We start from the raw sequence: 20,459 nt of genomic DNA on the forward strand, positions 1-20,459 counted from the left end.
GTATTTTGTTATGGCAGCCCAAAGTATTGACGATAAGTTTACCCATTTTATTAATATTTTCAGAAAACTAAACTTTAGCTTTGTTTGACTTTTCTCTATTACTTGTTTTCTTTCTTCCTTTCTTCGTTTTTTTATTTTTATTTTTATTTTTTTATTTTATGATAATTTTTTATTATGTTATGTTAGTCACCATACAGTATATCTTTAGTTTTTGATGCAACGTTCCATGATTCACTATTTGCTCATAACACCCAGGGCACCATGCAATATGTGCCCTCCTTAATACCCATCACCAGCCTGTCCCAATCCCCCACCCCACTCCCCTCTGAAGCCCTCAGTTTGCTTCCTATGGACTCTGGGAAATCTTCCTTTTTTTTTAGATTTTATTTATTTACTTGAGAGAGAGTGAGAGAGAGAGAGAACACAGAGGGAAAGAAACAAGCAGACTCTCAACCAAGCAGAGAGTTTGACTCTGGGCTCGATTGCAGGACCCTGAAACCATGACCTGAGCTGAAGGCAGACACCCAATTGACTGAGCCACCAAGGTCCCCCTCTATCATTTGTTTTCTAATCCATTGATTTTTTTATTATTTTTTCCGTGCTTCATTTTTTCTTTTTTTCAAGCTTCTTAAGGTAGAAACGTAGATAATCAATTTTAAACTTTTCTTCTTTTTCTAATATATACACTTAAAGTAAAAATTTGTCTCTTAGCACTGCTTCAGGTATATCCCACAAATTTTGATGTTTTTCATTTTCATTCATTTTATTTATTTGAAAGGTCTCTTATGATTTCTTCTTTTACTCATTTATGTGTTGTTTAATTTCCAAATATTTGATATAGAAAATACCAAATATGGATAGGTAGGTAGGTAGATAGATAGATCAAGATAGAGATATAGAGATGATGATGATGATAGATAGACAGATAGATAGATGATAGATAGATAGATGATAGATAGATAGATAGATAGATAGATAGATGATAGATAGATAGATGATAGATGATAGATATAGATAGATGATAGATAGGTAACTAATTATGCAAAGTTCAGAAAATATACTCTGTGTGAATTCTATTCTTCAAAATTTATTGAGACATGTTTCATAGTTCAGCATGTTTTCTCTTAGCTAACATTCATGTGCACTTGAAAAAAATGTATATTATGCAGGACTTAGTGTTCTATAAAGGTAAATGAGATCAAGTTGGTTGATTGTATTGTTTTGATCTTCTATATCCTTGCAGATTTTTGTATAATGATCTATCAATTGCTCAGTTATTCTATTAATATGGATTTGGTCATTTCTCTCTTTGGTGCTTTCAATTTTGCCTTACGTTATTTTAGAGCTCTGTTATTTAGTGCATACACATTTACGATTGATGTCTTCTTGATGAAATGACCCCTTTGCCATTTAATTTGTCTTTTTAATTTGTCTCTTTAATTCTGTTAATCTCCTTGTTTTGAGGTAAATGTTGCATGGTGTAGTCACTCTAGTTTCCCTATGATTTGGGTTTGCATTATATATATATTTCCATGTCTTTTTACCATTCAACCTACTTGTGAGTCTGCTTCTATTGACTGTTGTTTCTTCTTCTGATTATGGGTCTCATTTTCCTGTTTCTTCACACGCCTTGTAATTTTTTACTTAATGCTGATTTTTCACATAAAAGAATTTCCAGGGGTGTTCTGTTTTTGTTTTTCCAGTGAGTGCAAGTCTTTTTCTCTGACAGGTGGCTAGAATGAGGATTTGATCATTCAGATTTCATCAAGAGTCAAATTGATCTGGGACTGTGCTATAGTGTTAATTAAATTGAGTGTACCTCTGATATCTGATGGAAACAAGGACATTTCACTTTGCCATTCAGCTCAACCTCAGTTTCCTACACATCCACTGTGAAGCACAAGTCTCTTCCATCTTGTCATTGTTTGAGCTAGGAGGAGGTTGAGACACAGGCATCATATAGTCTTGGCTCATTTTGAAATTCAAACACTGAAATTGTGTAATTCTCTGTTTTCCAGCCTTGTCTGCACTGATACTTTTGCAGTAACACTGGGGGCAGGGGTGGAGGTGAGGATGGGGGAGGTTGATTATTAAGCCAAGCTATTTATTTTTGCATTTGAGGCACTTCTAAATTCCAATCTATCTGGCAACCCACACTGTTATTGGTGTCCTGACTGTTTTTTCTCAACTCTATAAAGTATCTTCATCTATAAGAGATCTGTTTCTCCACAAACCAGGAGCTTTCCTGCAGAAATGAAAACAGTTGTGGCTCTCTGCTCACCATCACTTTCTTTAAGTCAGTTCAACAAAGTTTAATTTGCCCACTGTTCTTTGACAATTGCCATAGACTTTCATTTTAGCAGGGTTTTTGTTATTGTTACCATAGGATTAATAGTATTGTGCATTCTATATTCTAATTGGAAGCAGAAGCCATAACGCTGTTTGTAGTAGCAAAAGTTGGAAACAATTCAAATGGCTATTATTAAATGATTTTTAATTAAATTGTTATGTAATCATATAAGGAATACTATGAAGATATGTGAAAGAATGAGGAAACTCTTTATTTATTTGTATAATAACATTCCCCTCGTATATTAAGTGAAAAAAGCAAAGTGTAAAATAGGGTGTACAATGCTCTACCTTTTGTATAAAAGAGGGAAGAAAAGTCATCTATATTCATATAGATTTAAGTCACATATAGATTCATATCACCTTCATATATATAAATTCTGAAAAGACACGAAAGAAACAAGTAAAAAATGGTTACCTCATTGTTTTTTAAATGTCTTCATTCTTAAGACTCAGTTTTCACATCTGTAGAACAAAATTAAAAATACTTTCCTCAAAGAGTTATGCAATAAAATAAACATGAAACATTTGGCTTACTTTAAGATATCAAGTTCTGGATAAATGATTAACACAATGACCTTTGCACTGTATTATTCCCAGAGATCCTTTCATTTATGTTTATGTGTTTTTGTGTGTCAATTACACATGCTAAATTAGTCATTCAGATATGTTACATTTGCAACAGTCTATTTTGGGTTTTTTTGGTGAATTATATGCAGCGATTGTGTCTTTCCAAGGCCTATCCACCTAATAATCTTGTATGCAATATGATAAAGCCTATAAGAAAAAAATGAATGTTTCCCAATCACATGATTGCGACAATGATACTAAGATCCTCCAGATTAACCAATACCATCTCCACTAATGGTACACAGTACACACAGGAACCCACATATCACTAAAGAGAAGAGCCTAGTACTCTAAATTCCTCACCATCACTGATTTATTTCAAAGATGGTAAAAAAATCATAAAAGACATAATGTTTATTGTCTCCTCTTTCCCAGAGACAATAAACATTATGTCTTTTATGATCAATCCATACTTTTGACATTAAAAGTCTCCATCTGGTTCTTTAAATACATAATCTATTAAAAAGACTAATCCATGGGGCACCTGGGTGGCTCAGTCAGTTAAGCGTCTGACTCTTGGTTTTGGCTCAGGTTATGATCTTAGGGTCGTGAGATGAGGCTCCCCACTAAGCAGGGTGTCTGGTTCCCCTCTCTCTCTCCCTCTGCTCCTCCCCATGCCCTCCATGCACCCCCCTCAGTTAATGCACTCTCTTTATCTCTAAAATAAACAAATCTTTTTTTAAAATATATATATATATGACAAATAATTTTGTTAAGTTAGTAAAAGACCTAACCAAATGTTTCTCTTGCTTCTCAACCATCCCGTGAACCCAACATACCCAGATTGGAGAGGGGCATCATTCATACAGCATACTCAGATAGGAAAGAGAGCACTGGAGAAACAAGTCTAATGGAAGGAGGTCATTTACCAGCCTGAACTACAGTTCTTAAGCAACCCAACCACCAGTAACTCTTGTCAGCTCGGAGTTTCTGGGATCACTGGGCTTTGAACTCAAAAAAGGTATAGCAGAGCTAGGAGGCTGCTTTTAGGGCCTAGCTATTTCTCCTCTCAGTTATCAACACCACTTCACCTAAGCCACAGTGATTTGTTTGTTGCCCTGGAAATGGAATAGAACAGCGACTCTCCAACTTGTTGTGACAGAGATCTACAGCAAGAAGTACATTTTACATTGAGTCCAGTACACACATGACTATATGAGTATGAAAACAGGAAATATTTCATGAAGTATTTCATAGAATGTTATTTAACCCTTACTAAGAGCAATTCATTCTGATATTTTCTATTCTGTTCTATTTAATTTAATTGGGGGGGGAGGAAAGAAATTTCTTTCCCAGGACAAGCAACACTAGACTAGAAGGAAAGATTATCCAATTTTCTCCCACATCTTCCAAGTATGTGCAATTTCCAAAAACTTCCCCGCAAGTCTTCCCAGCGCCATCTACTGTACCCTCTGGGTATTGCAAGTGCCTTTTTTCCCCTGGCGCAGAAATTTTTTTAAGCATGAGGTTAAATCAGAGAACTCTACACACCAATATGTGCTTCTTCCCCCAAAGTAGAAATGGCTCTGAAACAGTTTAAGAAGTTTAAGTTAATAGCTAACATGCAAGCCCAGCTCTGAATTCTAAGACCAAAGACTTCATATCCAATTCCAGAAGAGGAAATTTCCAAGTCAGAGAACATCCACCTGACTGGGACCTCAGGAGGAAACTGACCATGTAATCAGTGGTTTCCAGAGAGTGACAAATTTAAATTCAGGACATCCTGACTAGCATTTCACAGAAAGCTGATGTGGCCTATCAAATACAATGTAAGCAAGGAATCTCTCTATATAGTCCCTTTGTCAAACCTATGCCTGTTTGCATTATTTTTACTAATGCAACTCGTGAGTCTTTACTGTACCCTAACTTATTTCAAAAGCTCTTTAAGATGATATATAACATGATGTTGTTGTAACACAAACTAAAATGTAGAAATCTCTTCTATTCCTTTGGGAATGATACAGAATTTCCATTTCGACAAGTCACCACAGCTTACAGAGTGTAATTTTTATATTCACTAGATGTAAATTTTCTCTACCAGTTTGCCTAGGGAGTTATAGCTTTCAATTCCTTTCTGACCAACATGTGCTTTTGATACGAATACATTTGGAAGTATCTTTGTAATTGCTCCACTGTCTGCTTAAATAATCATAAAAAAGCTACACTGATGTTTTTGCAAATAAGAGCATATGCTCATCCAGCAAAACCACTGCTTTGCCACTGAGACACATCCAACAGCATGACTTTTCCCCAAAATATTTTATGTGTGAATATAAGAATAGAATGAGGAAAATGGAAAGGCTTATAACAGTTGTAATCACAACTCAAAAGCTGGAATTTTTATGAGATGCCTTTAATTTGAAAGTGAAGAAAAGAACAATTACATTTTTGAAGTCTGAAATCTTTTCACTTTTTTTAACTCTTTGGATGTAACAACTGATTTTTTCCCTAAGTGATTTGACTAACAATTTTTATGATACATAAATGAGGGCATGGGTCAGTGATGCAGAAAGAAATCATAATGAAATGGTGTTCTCCTATAATAATTACTCACAAAAATGTCAAAGGCTCACACTGGGACCACTCCTGCTTTTAAATTATATTATTATATGTAAGTTGTTATTAATTACCCAGATATGCCAAGGGTTCATTATATCTTCAGTTTCCAACTGCAATTTTGAGGAAGGCTGAACTTTCTGGATTTTTTGCCAATTATTAATATGATTAATATTTCAACAGTAAAGTCAAGAAAGTAGATGGTCTCAGTAGCTAATGGCTCTAATAACTAACAGCTAAGAGACATTCAATGATTCTAACTTGCTCTGAAACTGCCAAGGGTTAGGACAGGGGCTCCATTCTCTCACAAGACTCTTCTTGTCCTGAAATATTTTCTGCTATCTCCTACATATGATTTGTGAATCAGAAATTTAACTGAGACATTTTTATGTAGATTCAGATCATCCTTCCCAGAGGGAATCCAAGGGGCTGCCCCATTAGGCAGCTGGCAAGCAATCATCCATTAAAATATGTTAAGAAATATCATTTTTCTCACACTGATTTTTAACACAGGAGCAACTTCTTTCTGGTTTATTTATACAACACCTGTCAAATTAAAATGCCAAATAGCTTTAAATATTAACATTTCACCTTATAACCTGACAACTGCATCACTTTAAATACTTGCAAAAAAGTTCAACTCAATTATAAACACCTGGGATTTGCCGGCTTGCTACTAAGCATGCACATAAAAATACAAGTCGTATGTACGTTTGACACTCCAAAGTGACAAGGTGTGGCTATAACAGCTCTTCACAGTTAATCATCAATAGCTACTCAATAAGTGCCTGATTTTTCCTGGGAATTGCTTCATTCAAGACCAGATCAGGAGACGCCAGAGTTTTTTTCCATAAAACCAAGTCAAAAAATATTCCCTATATTGTTCAGTGCCTACAAATTAATAAGACAAAGGTAGGCCAGTCAAGCAGCAGGCTCACCCTGAGCACCTGCCATGTTCTGTGGTGCTGGGAAGAGGGCAGAGCTTTCTCTAGGGGCTGGTATGTTCAAAGATGAAGACGTGAAAACAGGGTAACAAAATTAAGGCTTATTTTCAATGTTCACCTTTAACAAAATGATGCTTTTAACCAAAAAGAAAAAAGCCAGCAATATGGTTATGCTATTCACAAAATGATTACAGAGTTTACAAAAATATTAATTTGTGCTTTGATCTGCTAATTGTATATATGTTTAAGTTCATGTGGAAATAACTTCAAATATCCAAACTTGAGACCCTTTTTCCATCTTACCTCTTCTTCTCTTCCTCCTCTACCCTGGAGGACACAAAAACATATATTTAAGGTTTTCTGTCTTAGGGGAATCCAAGTCTGGTAAGGAAGGAAAGACCAACACACAGAAAAACAACACAAATCACACAAAACAGAACAAATTCAGGTTAAGACTTAAGAGCTGTAGGAAGTCTAGCTATTTAGCCCCAAATAGGAGCAGCTGTGATATACAGTTAGCCACACACTAATTATGCAAATCAGGAGAATAAGTCCCGGAAAACACGGAAAAGGAAGCTGAACAGCAACCTATAATCAGGAAACAGACACTAAAACCTAAAGTGAAATTTCTCAATGGGGGAAAGTGAGTCAACTTTGGATCTCCAAACCATCTTTACCAGCAAGCTTCCTACGTTCTAGACCCTTCCTTCATTCCAGCCCAAACAAGAGTTCTAAACAGCGCTGCCCCTGCTGCCCCGGGGAAAAAACGAAGGGAGGGGCCTATCGGCCAGCTCCACACTATCCATTCCCTGACACCTCCCACCTCAACTCTGATGTGTGCTTAGACCCAGGAGGTTCCTCTACCCCACCCGGCTTTGCCTTGTAACGTCTAAAAAGCCGATTCAGCACGTCTCTCGGATGGGCCATTTAAGGGCTTTCGGCAGCGCTTGGGGCTTTGTCTCTTCGTGAACAGACACTCCCTCATAGACCAAGACTTAGAGCTGGAAGGTGGGGTAGTAACCACGAGGGAAAATTCACGTTGGCCTATGGCAATGGCGCGCCAGTTTTACGAGGAAAACTCAATGCTTTCACACTAATGGTTGCAATCATGGGAAATCCCTTTCTGAAGCCAGATCTGCTCTATCAGGATGAATCATGACCATTGTTTCACATAAAACTGACCTAAGGAAAGGTGAGCATGAGCGCGAGCATGCCTGCGCTTCCACACTGGCTGCTCTTTGCAGGAATCATGAACCAAGTTACCTGAGCAGGTAACAGCCACGGAAGCTCGACACTCCTGCCCCAACGTGGCCTGGCCTGCTCTAGCAGTTTTAATTCTCCATTCACTGCATCTCGAGACATCAAAATACCCAACCAAATGTGGACAATGAGACCTCATAATCCGAGATCAAGCTTCCAAAAGAACTGGGCAACCCAGGATCTTCTCCAGAAAGCCTATCCGTGCTCCCCTTTCATGGTGTGTGTGTGCAGGGGGAGGGGGGGGGACTGTAGACTTCATTCCTACTTTTTTCTTTCTGAATAATCTGGGTCTCCCCCACCCCAAATTGAATAACTGCCTTGTGATTTCCCAACTGTGGAAGGAAGGAGGAAGCGGGCAGAGCCCAGGTGGAGCACCCTCGGCCGCGGTGCAGACGGCTGGACAGCCACATCCAGGACCCGCAGAGAAACCCCGTGCCAGCCTTGGCAAGAGCCAAACTTGTGCTGCCCCCACCACCACCACCACCCACCTCCAACACCTAGTCCTTGGCATATTGTTGAAAGTGGTCGAATCAGAAAGAGAATTCAAGGAGGTGTTGGCTGAGTTTGCCTTTGGGGGGAGAAAGAAGCAGGAACTCGACCAGCCCTGGTGGCCCCACCCTCTCGCCCCTCTGAACCCAAATTCCGAGGGAACAGCCGCGCTGCAGCGGAGAACCTCGCAAGGAACTGGAACCTCCGCGGCCTGAACTGAAATCTTCAAATCTTTGGGAACGTCTGTTTTTCTAATAATTAAAAATATATATGCAAAGCTTTAAATACAATAGTACTGTTGAACTAGTCCAAGTAGAAATAACAATAACAGCAACAGCAACTATCCTTTAACCCCACCCATCCCCAAAACGCCGGGAGCCGGGGCCTGGGCTTTACAACCTCCTCAGGTCACTAGGCTCAGCCTCCGCCTGCTCTGACCCCGCGCGGTGGGGCTGGGGTGGCGAGGGGGGCCCAGGGCGCTTGGAGACCCAGGGGAATCCAGGCGCTCCGGGGTGCTTGGGGCACTACAGGGCCCAGGATCTCCGGTACCTCGAGGGGCGATCGAGGGATCCAGATCCCGGGGAAGGTCTGGCTACAGGGGAGGCCCTGCGCGCCCCGCCCGCAGCACTGGGGGCGGCTTGGGCAGCGAGGAGCCGCCCCCTCCGTAACTTTCTAAATAGCTTCAGGGAAGAGGCGGAGTGTGGGGTGCGGTTAAAAGGCGTCGCAGGGGCAGGCAGGTGTTGAAGACCCGACGCGCCCGGCGCGCTCCGCTCTCCCGGACTCCCAGCCAGTCGGCGGCGCCGCAGCCTACAGCGAGCGCCGAGGCGGCCCCGGCCAGCACCAGCCCAGACCCCGCGGGAGCGCACAGCCGCCTCCCGCGGTCTCGCGGAGCTCTCCTTCCTGCACAGGTGAGGCCGCGCAGCCGGGGCCCGACCCTCAGCGCCCCGGGACGGCCTGGGCTGGGGAAACCCGGGACGGCCAGGACTGGGGGACCTGGCCGCGTCCGGGGAACCCGGATCCCCCCAGCTGGACCCGGCTTGCCCTGAGGCTCCTGCACCGTCCTTATCCCGGGCAGTAGCGACAGCGGACCTGGGGCGGAGGGCCAGGGGCGAGAGCGAACTTCTGGAAAGGGAGTTTCTTCGGCCGAGTTCTGAAATTCGAATCGAGCTGTTCCGGCCGGATTTGCAGCGGCGCGCCTGGGACGGGGACGTGGTAACAGAACCCCGGAGGCAGCGATCGGGTTCGGCGCGCAGGGCGGGGGAGGGGAAGCCAGCCAGCTGGAGACAGTTCGACCTCGGCGTGATCGATTGTCAATAATATTCCTCCGGGGAAATTCTCGCACAGCCGCCGGGTTGCTTTAACTGCAGCCACTAGAAGTTTTTAATTGGCTGAAGGCTTATTTCCTGAAGAAAAATCAATTTCGTTTGTTAAGCAGGAAGCCTTCACGGGAGGAAACTGACCTTTACCTCCTCGCCCTGCCTTTGCAAAGAAAATCGCTCAGGTCGAGGTCCGGCAGAGATTAACTAGAACTCCCTGCCTAGAGACCCAGACCGCCGCTTTAATCTGAGTTAAGAGTTTGGTTGCTTCTCTTTTTCCTAAGCAATCAAGAACGTTTATCTCCAGGTGGGCTTTTTCCAGCTGGAAGGAAAGCTTTAGGACTTTTGTTTACAAATGTGGTAGTGTGCAGCTGAGAAACATGTTCTTTAGGGTGGTTGCTTTAGCCCTTCGATGTTCCCTCAGTGGAGGGGGGAAGTAAGTGTAAATGGTGTGTGTCTTTCAGTTTTCTGACACGCGGACCTGTATGACCCTGACCATTTACTTGTGACTCTGTCTTGAGATGTTTGGTGACAGCCATGTTTCCATTAGACCTTTGAGTCTCTTTCAGAACTAGTGCGCTCAGTCGGGCGCGATTACAGACACCTGTGAGCGGGTGGGGGCGCTCTGTGAGAGGTCGGCCAACCAAAAAGTAAGGATTGAGAAGTGAATGTGTAAAGAATTCCTTTTGCCTTTTCTGCAACCTGGTGATTCACCCAGTGCCTTCCCTAAAGAACAGACCAGCTCCTCAACTCGCTGCGGGCAGAATTCCAAACAATTACAGGTGGTGTGGGCCAGGTAGGAGCCTGCCCATGACCCATCTGTGGGGTCAGGAAAGGCAGGAAAGCAGCTCCCTGCATGATTTGAATATTGAGAGCAATTCCAGCCTGCTTGGTTAGTCCATCTTGAGCTATTACCCCATCTCATCTGGAGAGCAAATTTTAATTTGCTCCTCTTCCTAAAAGGATTTTTAAAACAGGTAGTTGCAACTCAACCAAGAGCTTTAAAAAACAACAACAATATAGGGTTTACTTAGGACTGAATTTTTCTCAACTGATGATGATTGCACTGGGTTATAGAAGAGTGTGTGATCTTTGGTAGTCTGGAAGAGGCAAAGGCATAAGCCCCACCCCTAGACTTTAGCCAGATGTATTGAATTAAACCATGGACAGTTTATTTCAGTAAGTGTTCTGCTTTCCAGTTGGTAAGTGCCAATGAGGAACTGGACTGTCTAAATTTCAAAAAATTGTTTGGTTAAAAGATGAATTTTGGTTCACCGAAGGACCTCCCAGACAGTCTGTGTCTGAAGAGTCAGGGCTGAACTGGGGCTAGACCCCGGTTTCTTCCAGTTGATGTGCCTCTTTGTCAAGCTGAGTAGGGCTAAATGTTTCTCAAGCACATTTCAATCTTACATAGTTGTCCTGTCTGTGACTCTTCTCCATGTCTCTTCTGCCTCCTCTGGCCAAGGTGGCATTGGATGGCTTCAGCCAGACCTTGGTGCCCCACAACAGAGCCCAAGATGAGGCACAGTGATGAAAGGTGTTCGTTCCAAGCCTGCTTAGGAAGTCCATCAGGAAACAGGACCCAACTTGCTCAAAATGAGGAGAGCATTTAACGTAAGAGAACAAGAAGGATTCACTAACAGCTTAGAAGGGGTGGAAAACAGATCACTCACCAGAATTGTAGAGAGGTGGAATCCTGTTTACAAGAAGGGTTGATTGAGACAGACGGGGTGCAACCATGAATAAATGAAGACACCTCATATCCTGGGATGAAGAGAAGGCCACTGGCTCATGAAAGATTGATCCACAGGCTTCTCCAAATCCCTTTTCAATGAGTAGTACGTTACCCCAGCAGGCTTTGGTTCTGAACTTCAATACAGTGACTCACCCTTTAGGGCCAGTGATGGGGGAAATCACCGAGTTAGATTTTCTGTCATTTTTCTTAGCGTGCCTCTTTAGAAACACTTCTAAATTAAGACTAGAACCCACAATAAAAATGTACAGTTACAATAATTACCAAAGAGATATCCCTCAGAACTAACTGAGCAATCAGTCCCAGCATGGCAGTGAGGACCACCAATCCGTACACAAAAAGTATGCCAAAATCCATGCAGAGTGACTTTGCTCTGTGGACAGACAGATTCTAACCTGCTCCTTTTTATGTAAAAAGGAAATGAAGCCTTTTGTGAAATGTTAACTTGGGAGTGCCTTCAATATAAACTTTACCATTGGTATCAGTCATTTCACTGCTACATCCCAAGTCCATGAAAGTGAACTGAAATACTTTTAAGGAAAGTGGCTCAAGTGTGCCTGGGTGGCTCAGTCAGTTAATTGTCTGCCTTCCTCTCAGGTCATGGTCCCAGGGTCCTGGGATCGAGCACTGCTTTGGGTTCCCTGCTCAGCGGAGAGCCTGCTTCCCCCTCTCCCTCTGCTGCTCCCCTGCTTGTGCTCTCTCTCTCTCTTTCTGTCAGATAAATAAATAAAATCAGAAAGAAAGAAAGAGAAAGAAAGAAAGAAAGAAAAAAAGAAAAAAAGAAAGAAAGAAAAGAAAGAGGCTCTGTAGGGAGATGTCCCATTGGCCTTTAAGGGAAGGCTGGCCTCAGCTAGTATCAGTCCCAGTGGGACCGTCCAAAACTTGAAGCTGACAGACAGGTGCAACAGCCGAGTGCTGATCGAGTGCTGAGTAACTCAAGCAGAGTCTGCAGAGAGTGCAGAGAGTTGGGTCAGCGCTAATTAGTGCCTTTAAGTTGGTGAGTACTTTTGCTTGTGGTGCTCCTCCCCCACCCCCCCAAATCTTTATTATGTGCTAAACATTGGGTGAATTATTCAGGTGAATAAGCTACTCTTTATTAGAGAACACATACAAACACGTTCCAGGTAGTTTGGGAACTATACATCTAATCCTATGGCAAACTAGGTTGGTTTTGTTTTCACCTTTTTTGGTGAGGTTGTGTAAGAGTTGGTGTTTGCTCAAGAAGTGATTTAAGACTGCTGACTTACCTGGGACCCAGAGAACTCTCCCAAATTCTGCCCTGACTAGTCACTCCTGTATTGTGTTCTCTTTGTCTTTTCCAGTGCAGACCGCCCAGAGAAGATGGATTGGAGCACACTACAGACTATTCTGGGGGGTGTCAATAAACACTCCACCAGTATTGGGAAAATCTGGCTCACGGTCCTCTTCATTTTTCGCATTATGATCCTTGTGGTAGCTGCAAAGGAAGTATGGGGAGATGAGCAAGCCGATTTTGTCTGCAACACTCTACAGCCTGGGTGCAAAAATGTGTGCTATGATCACTATTTCCCTATCTCTCACATCCGCCTCTGGGCTCTCCAGTTGATCTTTGTGTCCACACCAGCTCTCTTGGTGGCCATGCATGTTGCCTACCGGAGACACGAGAAGAAAAGGAAGTTCATTAAGGGAGAGATAAAGAGTGAATTTAAAGACATCGAAGAGATCAAAAGCCAGAAGGTCCGCATTGAAGGGTCACTGTGGTGGACCTACACCAGCAGCATCTTCTTCCGGGTCATCTTCGAAGCTGTCTTCATGTACGTCTTCTATATCATGTATGATGGGTTCTCCATGCAGCGTTTGGTGAAATGCAATGCGTGGCCTTGTCCCAATACAGTGGACTGCTTTGTTTCCAGGCCCACGGAAAAGACTGTCTTTACGGTTTTCATGATTGCAGTGTCTGGAATTTGCATACTGCTGAATGTCACTGAATTGTGTTATTTGCTAATTAGATATTGTTCCGGAAAGTCGAAAAAACCAGTTTAACACATTACCCAGCTAGTGAATAAAAGATAGTGAAAAGGATGAGGCATGGGTGCTTTGCTGTCAAGGCACGGTCACCAGCATTTCCCAAGATCAAGATTCTTGTCTTAAATGCAACCATTTGAAACTGCTCTAGATCTCAGTGAAATTCCAGATGCCTCCAACAGAGCTTTACTCTCCTAAAGCTTGAAAACAAAGGCATAATTCTATGCCTATACTGATTTTTACTACAATTAGTTCCAGTAAAACCCCATGCTGGTAGAGTTTGTGGGTGTAGGTACTCTCAGATTTTAAATAAAGGACATCAGCGTTTGTTTCTCTTTCTTTGAGGAAAGGAGAGAAACGCCAAGTTCTTAAGAGGACGCTGAGAAGTTTGGATTGATCCCCTTAGGGCTCCCTTGGCCATGTTCCCCGAATTAAAGGTGAACATAGAGATTCTTGATTCTTTTATTCGCTTGGGAAGTTTTAGTCTCTAACAACGGGCAGGGTTATCTAATGCTTCAAACTCTCACGCTTTTTTTTTAAGTGAAAACTTTAAAATGGGATAAGTTCTTTTGATCTGCAAGACGCTCTGAAACCATTAGATGTTCCTCCTATTTCAAAGGCTCAGATTATGATATGTGTACAATTAGATACTATCATTGAATTTAAAATACAGCCTTTCAGTTTTGAATAATTTGCTGTGCCTGAGAAGGTGTTTGCTGTATTAACTGTGGTACGTAGCACATGAAAGCATTTCAGCCTCTCACACGTGAAAACACCTAGAAGTACTTAGTGATGGCTTATAATAGCAAAGGGCCTCATTTCCAAAATTCAGGTGTAATTTTGCAAGAAAAATATGGACCGGTTGGACCACCAACTACTACCAACTACAGGCTGGCTCAAGACACCCTCTTTCCTTCACAGTGTTTGCCTTTTCCATTACTGTGGTAAATGGTAGGAACACTGATTTAAAGAGGTTGCTTGGGAATATTTTATTGCCACAGTACAATTTAAAGGTGCAGAACAAAATGGGGGGAGGGGTAGTTACCATTTTTAAAGAACAGATAGAAAGACTAGACTCTAAATTCTGATGATTAAAAATGAGTTTCATCTACTTCAAAAGTTTGTTTGCTTCCCTCTTCAGCATCCAGTTTTCTTAACTGAAAATAGAATTGATAGACCTTCGTTTTTAAATAGAAACTAGAGTTTAGATAAATATTTAGCAGTTCTATAGGACAAATTGAACCCTAATATTATCATTGTGCTTGACATGGTTTCCAAAAAATGGTACTCAACATACTTTAATGAGGGTAAACATTTTCCTGTTGCCAAGAATAGCATTGTAAAAACATTTTGTAATAATAAATAATAGCTTTAATTACATGCTTGTTACTAAAATAATTTTGTAATGTCTCAAATATCATTTAAAATATTAAAATATAATTAATTCATAAAATAGCTATTTAAAATCTATTACAGTTTTTAATAGAAGAGCAAATTTTAATTTCACCTATAGCCTGTTTTGTATGTTGATATTTTCTATTTCATAACCCCGAATGGGTAAGTTACCAGGGTATCTGTCCACCATTCTGGAATTCTTCTGCCCACTTACAGAAAAGTCTCTGTTACTAGAAAGCTTGACAGGGGAGGGAGAAGGAGAGATTATTTTTGCCCAACCACATGCTCACCTCGAACAGGTTTTTGACAAACACACATGCCATATGATGTGTGAACTGGATTTATAACCTGGAGAATGCCAAGTTGGGTTCATGTGACCAGTTTGGCTCCTAGAAGAATCATGGAAGCTGACACTTAAGAATGTGATTCATGGTGAAGTTTGGCCGAGGCATTAGAAAAATTCTATAAGGTGTCTTTTCTAGGGGATTTTCTTTCTGTATATCTGCATGTAATCAAAGCCGGTCTTGTGAAACTGCATTTTCTTCCTTAGTGCCCATTCTATGGGAAATAAGCCTGACAGGTCAGCCTGTCCCTGTGTGTGTGAGTGCTGGCGCTGGAAGGCCTGCCTGGCCCTCACCTGCTCTCCCCCAGTCTGCCAACAATGGTTCCATCCATTCAGTAGAACGAGCCTTCAGCCCAAGGACCTCAGAGCATTTTACACATTAATACTTATGAATATTTTTATGGAGAACCACACACTTTTTAAATGGATTTAAGAGTACAAAAAAACAAGGGTGCCTAGGTGGCTCAGTCAGTTGGGTATCCAACTCTTGATTTCGGCTCAGGTCATAGTCTCGGGGCTGTGGGATCAAGCCCCGCATCAGGCTCTGTGCTCAGTGGGGAGTCTGCTTGAGATTCTTTCCCCCCTCCCCTTCTACCTCTCCCCCACTCTCACTCTTTCTCTCTCTAAAAAATACATAAATCTTAAAAAAAAAAAAAAAGCAGACAAGAAACAGCCAACTTTCATCCAAGTAATAGAAAAGAGAAAAGAAATAGTCCCTGGCTATCTTCCGCAGTGCTCTGCATGCAGCCTGTTAAAACAGCACATGATTTTTTAAATAGATATGTTCACTCTTAAAAGCTATGAAGATTATTACTCTCAAGGTTTTAAAAGACTGGGTCGAAGTAATTACAGATTACTGCTGACCACTTTTAAGAATTTATAGAGTGATCTGGCCACATGCCTGAAAATTAGAGCTTGAACTCTGAACTTGAATTTAATGCTCAATATACAGCTCAAATTTATCATTTGTGATAGGTAAGAAAAAGCTTTGCTGGTTGGTTGGTTTGTTGTTTGTTTTTAAAGATTCCGCCAAAGGACCTTGTGTCCTGTTGGCTGCATCAAGGCCAGAGCCTCCCTGGCCTCACACAGGCCAGCCTCCAGAAGGGCCTCAGCAGTGGCAGAGCATCAATGTGTGTGACCTTGGGAGCTTATGAAGCAGTGGGTGCAGCCCAGCTGCTAATTCTACCTGGTACAAGGTTTATTAGTAAACTGGCACTCATGGTCTCAACTCTTCTGCAAATATGCAACTGTTGGAAGGTGGGTTGCAATTGGTCTGAGTGAATCAGGGCCGATTCAAGAGGACAAAGGTACCATTCTCCAGGGTGGTCTGGCCTGAGCTGCCCGTCACTGCTATCACTGACCTCAGCGGTTATCTAGACAGCAACAGACAACATGCTGAGAAAGTTTTATGGTGGGTAGGCAGGAGCTCACTTAGTTCTCTGGACCTTGGTTTTCGCATCTTAAAATGGGCTTACTGAATACTTCCCAAGTTTACTGGCAACCAAATACGATAATTCACATAAAAGCTTTCTATGTCATAAAATGTTAAGTAAAATACTGCCATCTCTTTTCCATTAGGTAGATCTCAAGCTGGAAAGATGATCGGTGGTATTTTAGATAGAAATGACTCCAGCATGGGGCACCTGGGTGGCTCAGTCGTTAAGCGTCTGCCTTCAGCTCAGGTCATGATCCCAGGGTCCTGGGATCGAGCCTCACATCGGGATCCCTGCTCAGTGGGAAGCCTGCTTCTCCCTCTCCCACTCCCCCTGCTTGTGTTCCCTCTCTTGCTGTGTCTCTCTCTGTCAAATAAATAAAATCTTAAAAAAAAGAAAAAGGAAAAGAAAGAAGAAAGAAAAAGAAAGAAAGAGAAAGAAAGAAAGAAAGAAAGAAAGAAAGAAAGAAAGAAAGAAAGAAAAAGAAGAAAGAAAGAAATGACTCCAGCAAAGCTTGATAAACTGGAAGCTGGAAAAAATGCACATTTGCACAAAGCCTGAAGTAAGCACAATACAGAGGAAGGAGATACTAGCCATATAAGACGGGAGAGGAGGGGCTGGGTGCAAATGTCACAGCACAGAAAGGGTGATAACAGCTATGTTGCTCTATTGAAAGAAAAGTCCACAGGGCCATAAAGTTTCCATTCATCTAGTTAGAGTCTCTATGACCAAATGTTTTATGCATATGATCTCATTTAATCCTCACAGCTGCCCTGGCAAATTCTTGATAAGCCTTCAGACAGTACTTATCCTATTGAACAGAGGGAGACCGAGCCCCTGAGGGAGATAACATATCATACTCAAAGGCTAATAGCAGACAGTCCTATCACACAAGGGTGTGGTGGGTTGAACTTCTAGAATTCTCTCAGTGCATTTAATTCCGGAAGCTAGTAGCCAACACCGTGGGGACTCCCCGTCTTCCCCAGTGTTGATAGGGTTAAGGAGGAATCCTGACTGCTTGAGACACTCCATTCCATTCCTGTGGATCTTGAATTATTCATTTACTCAGCCAATATTTACCGAGTACCAGCTGAGTGCCAGGAACTACTGGGCACTGGGACTGCGAACAAAACAAAATCTCTGCCTTCATGTTGAAGGAGGCAGACTACAAACACATCCCTGTCGATTATATACGCTGCAGATAAGTGCAATGGAGAAAAACAGAAGTGCATAACGGAAATAGCCAGGGCCAGCGGCAATGAGAATTGCTGTTTAGTATAGGGTGGTCAGGGAATGCCTCTCTGCTAAGAGTCCTAGAGTAAATGGAGAAGCAAGCCAAATGGATATCTCAGGGAAGAGTCGTCCAGGGAGAGAGAAAGGCCTGGACACCAGAGTCAGGGAGAGAATGGGAAGAGATGAGGCCAGAGAAGGGGCGGGTAGTACAGACCTCGTGCGGCTGGAGGCCATCAGAAGAATTCCCTATTGTTGTGCTGAAATCTGCCTGTTTATAACACCAGCTCTCCAGCATCTGTTCTGCCCTCTGGCGGACCCAAAGCAAGTCTATTTTCCACTTAATAACTTGAAATAGCTGAGAACAGATCCAAGTTCAACCCCAACTTTATTTTCCAGCTACACAGCTCCACATTTCCCAGTTGGTAATTCATTCGTTCATTCAATACTAAACAACTACTGTGTACCAACCTACTAGGTACCAGTAAATAAGAAAGAATAAAACAGGGGTGCCTGGCTGGCTCAGTCAGTTAAGCGTCTGCCTTCAGCTCAGGTCATGATCCCAGGGTCCTGGGATTGAGTCCCACATCGACTCCCACATTGGGCTCCCTGCTCAGTGGGAGTCTACTTCTCCCTCTCCCTCTGCCTCTCCCCTCTGCTCATGCTCTGTCTCTCACTTTCTCTCTCTTAAATACATAAAACACATTCTCTAACCTCTGGCAGTCAAGCAGTGGTAACAGTGCCAGGAGTTTGCCCCCTCAGGGCACGGGGTATACTCTTCAGTACATCAGTGTCCTCCAGAAGAGAGATGCAGCACTCCAGCAAGACCAGCACTGGGGCGACTCTTCTAGACACACTGACTCAAGGGAGTTTTTGAACACTCATCACCTTTCCTCACTTCAGTTACAAGACCACCAAGGTGATTTATATAATTACAGAATTAATATACAAATATATTTGCATTGAAAATTAATTGCAGAAGTATATAAAGTCAAACGTGAATGTCTCATTTCACAGCCCTGCTCAGAAGTATTAACCTCTCCATATGTATCCTTCCAGTCTTTTCTCTATGCAATTGCACATACTTATATACACACAAACATACAAAACCACTTTGCATTTCCTACATACTTTTTTTCTGTGATAGCTTCTCATCGAATAATATGCCTTGGAAATCTTTCCAGGTCAGTATGTATAGATCTAATGTGTTCTTTTTAACAGATATACAATATTCCATAGAATGGGCCATAAGTTGTTGAACCATTGCCTTGTTCACGAACAGTTGCGCTGGTTCCAAGTTTTCAGACTACTGCCCTTCCCCTTTCCTTCCCACTCCCCCAATCCGACCTCCTACCAAACCTTGTAGTACACATCACATGGATATTTTCAACCTAAACGCAGGCCTCTACATTTTCCCTGTCAAATTTCATCTTGCTGATTTTGGCTCATCCTCCTAGTCCATCCAGATCTTTCTGAGCCCTGTATTCAGTTTATTGGCAATTCCTTCCAACTTTATGTCATCTGTCAGTTTAATTAGCCTGCTTTCTCTGTAGTTATTTAAGCCAATAAAAATGTTGACTATGGAACAACCACCCAAGATTTCCTTCCAGCTCAATGTCAGTTCATCTTATCAATGTGACTTGAGTTTGGAGTTTTAAGGATAAATGTACTTAGCTGCATCTAATTCACAAGTTTTCATTTTAATAGTAAGGATATTACAACAAACTTTGTGAAGTATCTTGCAAAAATACTTAAGAATATTTATCATTTCATTCTCCATTTTAAAAACACATCTATTCTCTCCTCCTGTGTGCAGAGCATCGTTCTAAGCCCCTGGAATATGCAAAGGTGATTTTAAAGGTCACAGTGTAGAGGACAGATGTGTATGAGATGGTTACTTTACAGAAGAGTACAGTATGGAACCAGCTGCATGCGGCGGCACATCAAAGCACCACAGAAAGAGTTCAGGGTGTGAAATCGTTTCTTTTGGGGACCCACAGAAACAAAAAGCTAAATCGTGAAAGATGGCAGACTTTCGCCAGAAAAAGACCAGAGACTAGTGCTTAGTTTGGCTGTTTCCATTTCTTTGAGAAGCTAAATAACTTATCAAAGACTTTTTCTACCCCTTGATGTTTCTCAGAAGCCCTTAGTCCCGACTAGAACCCCAAAAGATGTGGAAAGCCTCTCTCTCTGCTGCCATCTGCTGTCAACAAGGGTAACTACAGGGCGCGGCTTCCCTCAGTGATGGCGGGGGGGGGGGGTGGGGGGGGGGCGCCCGTCAACACCAGTTTTCTTTAAAAAAAAAAAAAGCCTACACCTAAACAGCCACATTTACCCCCTCATAAAAACCTCATTGCTCCCATTGCTCTGAGTTTTTATTTCCAATTTGTACATATCCAGCCATTGTTGTTTTGTTAGGGTAACCATAAAAAACTCACACACAAACATGTACTATGTCCTCTCCTAAATAGTATAATAAGCAATATTAGCAAACTTCTATAACCTCATGATTATAGTCAGTGGCTTTTCACAAGTTTCTTATTTAGGTTTTCCCTCAGGCTTCTCTTAGTATTCTGTCACTTGGATTTTGAAATCTTACCATCTAGGACCATAAATGCCATGGTGAGATTATTTCTTACTCAACACTCATCTATGTGGATAGGTGAATCTCTTATTTTAAAAAAAGTTTTTTTAATTCACCATCTAATATTAGTGCAGCAAATCTTTAAAGATTCAGGGTTATTTGGTTTTACTTCC

At 42.0% G+C, this 20,459-nt stretch overlaps 1 protein-coding gene across 3 annotated transcripts; it reads left to right on the forward strand.

The window, feature by feature from the left end:
- Positions 1 to 8,913: 8,913 nt before the first annotated feature.
- GJB2 (gap junction protein beta 2) lies at positions 8,914 to 14,681 on the forward strand. 3 transcript variants are annotated; one of them, XM_045797136.2, is made up of 2 exons: positions 8,914 to 9,136; positions 12,625 to 14,681. In XM_045797136.2, exon 2 carries the CDS (start codon positions 12,639 to 12,641, stop codon positions 13,317 to 13,319), a length of 681 nt encoding a protein of 226 aa, XP_045653092.1. In that variant the 5' UTR covers positions 8,914 to 9,136; positions 12,625 to 12,638; the 3' UTR covers positions 13,320 to 14,681. The 3 variants fall into 3 exon arrangements, with proteins under 3 accessions (XP_045653092.1, XP_045653091.1, XP_045653093.1); XM_045797135.2 differs by having other exon boundaries at positions 8,915 to 9,136; positions 12,620 to 14,681; XM_045797137.2 differs by lacking the exon at positions 8,914 to 9,136 and adding an exon at positions 9,274 to 9,440 and having other exon boundaries at positions 12,620 to 14,681.
- The last annotated feature ends 5,778 nt before the right edge of the window (positions 14,682 to 20,459 follow it).

Source organism: Ursus americanus, chromosome 10 (assembly GCF_024610735.1).
Source record: "Ursus americanus isolate L20-20 chromosome 10, mUrsAme1.1.p, whole genome shotgun sequence".
NCBI classification, from domain to species: Eukaryota; Metazoa; Chordata; class Mammalia; order Carnivora; family Ursidae; genus Ursus; species Ursus americanus.

What these genes read in the sequence shown, in the direction of transcription:
- GJB2 (XM_045797136.2), top strand. Translation starts at nt 12,639, where the DNA reads ATGGATTGGAGCACACTACAGACTATTCTGGGGGGTGTCAATAAACAC.